This window comes from Rhinolophus hipposideros, assembly GCF_964194185.1.
Source record: "Rhinolophus hipposideros genome assembly, chromosome: 4".
Lineage (NCBI taxonomy): Eukaryota > Metazoa > Chordata > Mammalia > Chiroptera > Rhinolophidae > Rhinolophus > Rhinolophus hipposideros.
The window spans coordinates 70393793-70399809 of NC_138050.1; the positions used below are offsets into that span (position 1 = coordinate 70393793).

Sequence of the window (6017 nt, forward strand, 5' to 3'; positions counted from 1 at the left end):
ATTCAGTTTTGGTTTAAATAAATAATATTTGTTTAGTCGCTAGAGGAATAAATCTTATGAGAATCCCACTGTATTGTCCCTGTACTATATTAGTACCTTTTATGTTCTCTTGATAGACCAGCGGAATTAACAAATTACTTTTATTTTCTACAACTTACCAGATCAAAGTTTATAGCCATACCTATAAAAGAATACTTCATTGATATAAAATGATTTAATGAAATTTTATTATATGCATGCTCATTCTCGTATGTTGTGCATTTATTAGATTAGTGCAAAAGTAATTGTGGTTTAAAAAGTTAAAAATAATTGCAATTACTTTTGCGCCAATCTAATAGAAGACATAAGAAGCTCCTTGAGATAACAAATAATTACAAAGTAGCTATGTTTTTTCTATTTTACTTAGAAGAATAAACATTTAACAATTAATTTTACATTATTTACTTAATCCATACAATTTTTATTTTTGTTGTTTTAGAAAACAAAATGTGTTCACTAAATGTATAAAGGTGCTTACTAGCTCTTTTAAATGATGCCACCATTTAATTAAAATAAAAACCTCAGAGTTATTCTTAAGTAATATTTTTACTTCAGATCTTGCACCCAAATTATCAGTTAAGCATATTAGATCTACTTTCAAATAATCACAAATCTTAACACATAACATGAAGCTATATCTAACATATTACTCTTAAGATTTTCCGTATTCAAACTAGAAACTGAAACCTCTTTTATACTGAATTAAAAAAAATCTATCTCATAAAAATAAGGATATTGTGATTGTCTGAAACATAATGTAATATTGATCATATTGAAAATTCAGAAAAATCATCTGATTGTTAAAATCACTATCATTTCTCTCAGACAATAACAATAACTTTATAACTGTTCTCACTGCTACCAATTTTGCCTACAAACTCCTCCTTTTCTCCAACTGACTCTTGAATATAGGTACAATTAGATAGAAAATAATAATAATGCCTTTGCACTTGTTAAAACCCACAGAACCGTATATCATAAAGAGTGAACTTTATGCAAATTAAAAGAAAAATTAAGCACAATATTAGGGAATTCCAGGAGGAAATGCAGACTGTGACAAATGAATCTAGCTGTATTATGCATGTGTGACATACTCTCACCCAAAAGGGTGGAAGGAAGAAGAAAATAGTTAATTTAGATAACTTTGGAAAAGAACATTTTGACTAAATACTGTAAAGTTAAAAACAAAAAGCACAAAGACTATATTTTTATTGGTTAATTGTTTCTCACAGGGGTAGGAGTTAACAAGTCTGAAACTGCTTTACATGAATACAGGAATCGCACAAATAAATAAAATGTTGCAAATGGGCACCAGGTTCTGTGCTGTCTGAGAAAGAACTCATGATGTAGTTAATGGACGCTACGATACTGTATTATGATTGGCGATTATCAGTGTGAACTCATATTTATTTTAATATAGATATAGCTAGAAGTAGCATGCAATATATAGATGATGTATTGTAGAATTGTTCACTTGAAACTATATAATTTTATTAACCAATGTCACCGGAATAAAATTAATTTAAAAAATTTAAAACATAATTATAAGTATGTGTGTATATACATGGGATAATATACACACATATATTTTTTTTAGCTTGGTGTACTAATATGGCTAGAAACAGTAATAATCCAGTAGCAGTGAGGATACCTAGCATCTTTATCTTAATGTCTAAATATAATTCTTTAATAAAAGGAACCTGTGATCACTGGAGACATGGGTGATTCTGAGGCTGAGAACATATAACATAAGCCTGTAGCATGTTGTAGTGACACAAAATAAGAAAGTACTCAAAAAGTGAAGAAATAGAGCCACATCAAAGGGACACAGGAGCCAACCTGAAAACTCTCCTGATAGCTAAATCTGGAACAATTTGAGCAACAATGTAAATGATGATACTATGGAACTATAACCCAAAGAATAAAATGTATATCTATGAGTCCATACAGATAAACAAATTATTTATTTGATAAATAAATGAAGGAGAAGGGATAAATCTTCCCTAGAGAATTCCAAGTAATAAATTTAGAAGAAATAGAAAATCACCATTAGAACAATACAGTAATAATTACTACAGACAATATCCACAGGTGAATGCTAATATTAGTGGGAAAGACTTCAAGAAAAAGCAGGATATTTGCACAGCTTAAAAGTGTCACCCAATAATATTCATTTAATACTGTAGTAGTTATAAAATACCTGAAATTCTTTGATACTCCTCCCTCAAGAGAAGTAGAGCTCAATTTTACTCCTTTTTATCATGGTCTGAACTTAGTGACTTGCTTCTAATTACTATAGTACAGAAAGGGGAAAATTGTGGATAGAAACCTGACACTAGTTTATTCAAGTAATCAAGGTTAACATCACCACTAGGAAGCCATGCTGATATCATGACATTTCTCTCCATGTGATGCTATGAGAAAGGCACTTCATCTGTCTGGTATTGTTTCCCTAGATCCATAAACCCAGTACAATCATGATAAAACATTAAACAAACTCAAACTAAGGAATATTTTGCATACTTAAGCAGTCACAAACATCAAGGGAAAACTAAGAATCTGTCAAAAGTAAAGAAGACTTAGGAGACATGATGACATGCGATCTTGAATTGGATACTTGAAAAGGATATAAGCAAAGTTACATAGGTTTCAGGTGTAAAATTTACTAACACTTGTCACCCAATAAACTATAATGGAAAAAAAATAAAGAAAAAAAAGGATATAAGTGGGAAAACTGTTGAATCCTGAAGAATAATCATTTAATAACATTATAGCATGTTGATTTCTTAATTTTGTTCAATGTAGCACTGTTTATATAAGATGTTATTAGGAGAAACTGGGTGAAGGATATATGGGAAGTACCTCAGCTACATAACATTTCATTACATCAAATATTATTTCAAATGAAAAGTCAAAATAATAATAATTACAATGCTTCCTGCTAAAATTCTCCTATAGTGTTCCATTGCATTCATAATGACTTACAAACTATTTTTGCCTATTAGCCTTAGTATTTCTGGCCCTTGTACTGTGGAATGTATCTTCTTCTCTTGCTTGCTCTCTTATTACTCTACTCTACTTTCAAGGACCTTCTTTCTCTTTGTTCCTGGCTTGAGGCTTTTAGTATCATCCATCTTGAAGAGAAATTATCTGCTGAGTAACTTGCCTTATGATAACAATCTACATATTTCCTTTCCTACCCCCTCAACCTAGTTTCAAATCTCTTTTAAGTGATAAAATTGCAAATGAACCACTAAATTTTAAGAACAGTTGGAGTGTTCATTATATTAATATTAAGTTACCCTTCCCAAATTTTGTTCAATTTTTTGTATTTGCACAAAAAGTTTAGGATATAATCAATATAATTAAAATATATTTTTTAATTTTAATGTTAAAAATGGTTGGTGATGGCTTACAAAACTTATTCAGAACATGATTGATTATATGTGTTTTTTTGTAACAGCTTAAGAATTTTACTTAACTAGATGATTTAAAATATATTTTTATCTTTTAATGGATGAAAGTTAGCTCAGGCTACTGGGGACTCTTATTTTACAGATAAAGAAACAGATGCCCAAAGAGAATTTGTGTCATGAATTGGTATTTGTTTTTCCATTCATAAAACTTTTATTCCACTTACATGAACTTAATACATGTGTTCTTAACAATTATACGTAAATTGCTCATAAGTTTTTATAAGACATTAAACAAAGCTAGCCATCATCTCAAGTTATTTCCCTGTTAACTATTTTTACAGCACATGCATGTTAGGCAAGTATCAAAAAAAAAACAAAAATCACAAAAGCAAAAAAAAAAAACCATAAAAAATGTTAAATACATGGGTTTTTTGTTTTACTTCTGTGCTTGATATACATGACGTAATGGATATCAAGCAATTCATTTTACTACATCTTTACTTGTACATTTGTTCTTAGGTTGCCTAAAACATTTAACTACAAATAAAATGAGTGTAGCAAAAATAATGAAAGCAAACAGTAGGTAACTTTACAAAGAATGGAATGTGAACCGTTTCTACCTTTCTCCAGAGTAAAGGACACTTCTGCAGCTGTAGTCAAAGGTGTGCACACTGGACTGAGTGTTCCACAGACACACACATGCTTCAATGTGTGCCATCCATGGGATATCCATTTCTACTACAGCCTTGTAAGTGCTCCAAACTTTAAAGTACCCACAATAACTACACCTGTGACTGGAACCAATTATCCCTTTTATTTCACACCGGGACAAACCAATATGCAGGCAGTTTTCTTTGCTTAGACGTGGAAGCAGTTTTAACACTGGCCTTTGTGAAGCCACAATGTACTAAAAGTACTATGCCAAACATTTATAACTTGTATAAAAATTCCACATCCCCATATTGGCCACCTCAGGATGAAAACAGATAACTACCTAAATGTTAACTGTCTCTACTCCCCTAATATGAAACATAAAAACCACATGGGAAATACAGAAATTCAATATAAGTAACATAAACCTGTCATAAATCGTAAACAAAAAACTATTTGTGGGACAGCATGGATGACAAATGGTCTACGGTGTAAATTATAGAATGAGGTAGACAAAAGTTGGAAGGCAGGTTAATTGTCTCCTCCTTCTCCTGCGTCAGCTTCATCTCCTTGGGTATCCGATGTCCACAATGTCAAGTTGTCTCTCAGTAATTGCATTATTAGCGAGCTGTCTTTGTATGTCTCTTCATTTAATGTATCAAGTTCAGCAATAGCTTCATCAAAAGCTGTCTTTGCAAGAGAGCAGGCTTTCTCCGAGGAGTTCAGAATCTCGTAATAGAACACAGAGAAGTTAAGGGCCAGACCCAATCTGATAGGATGTGTTGGTTGCATTTCCTTTTTGCTGATTTCAAAAGCTTTCTGGTATGCTTGTTGTGACTGATCCACAATCCCTTTCTTGTCATCACCAGCAGCAACCTCAGCTAAGTAATGGTAGTAATCTCCTTTCATTTTCAAATAGAAGACTTTGCTCTCTGCTTGTGAAGCATTGGGGATCAAGAATTTTTCCAAGAGAGACAGTACATCATTGCAGATATCTCTTAGCTCAGTCTCAATTTTCTCTCTGTATTCTCGAGCCATCTGCTGTTTTTTCTCAGCGCCATCCGTCTTTTGCTCAATACTTGAGACGACCCTCCAAGATGACCTACGGGCCCCTACAACATTTTTATAAGCAACTGAGAGAAGATTCCTCTCCTCATTGGATAATTCAGCTCCTTGCTCAGTTACAGACTTCATGCAGGCTGCTATGTCATCATATCGCTCAGCCTGCTCAGCCAGTTTGGCCTTCTGAACCAGCTCGTTTTTATCCATGACTGGATGTTCTGTGTCCAGAGTGGGTGGCGGCAGACCGATGGGGTTCAGTAGTCTCTGGGCGGCGGCGAGGCTGAGACTGTCTAATTGGTATTTTAACACAAGCAATTTAAAGGAGTCCCAGGGCTTCCGATTAGCCTCCTAGATTGTCAAGCTAGTTTATGATTCATAGATTCCCCCAGTTTCTTTTAAATATCATGTTCTTATAAGTATAAACTATGTGGTATACAAATTTTGCATTTTAGGACTAAGGAGTAAAAAATATTGGCAAAGCGTAAGTCATAGGTCACACTTCACAAAGAGGTAGAACTAATCTATATCAGGCATATTTTTCTATTGAGATAAGTGAGTATAAATACTTAATTCTTGAACAAAGAAGTTTCACTAAAGTAAGACATTCCTTTCCATGAAGCATACTTAAGAATATTCATAAAATATTAGAAATGGTAAAATTTATAACGAGGTATATGACAAAAACTTAGTATTGATTGAATGCAGAAGCAATGACTGCTTCTTTCAAATATTAATAACTTCTTAAATTGCACATTAAAATCCCATCACATGAATTTATTATTTAAAACTCCAGTAAATTTAACATTATCTTTAAAGCAACTATTATAGAGACTTAATGGATTTCTTAAT

At 32.5% G+C, this 6017-nt stretch overlaps 1 protein-coding gene across 1 annotated transcript; it reads right to left on the reverse strand.

Annotated features, from left to right (window-relative positions):
• Positions 1 to 4425: 4425 nt before the first annotated feature.
• Positions 4426 to 5415, reverse strand: LOC308496741 (14-3-3 protein zeta/delta-like). The gene has a single exon (XM_081046386.1). The coding sequence runs from the start codon at positions 5373 to 5375 to the stop codon at positions 4638 to 4640; it is 738 nt and encodes a 245-aa protein (XP_080902512.1). The 5' UTR covers positions 5376 to 5415; the 3' UTR covers positions 4426 to 4637.
• Positions 5416 to 6017: the final 602 nt, after the last annotated feature.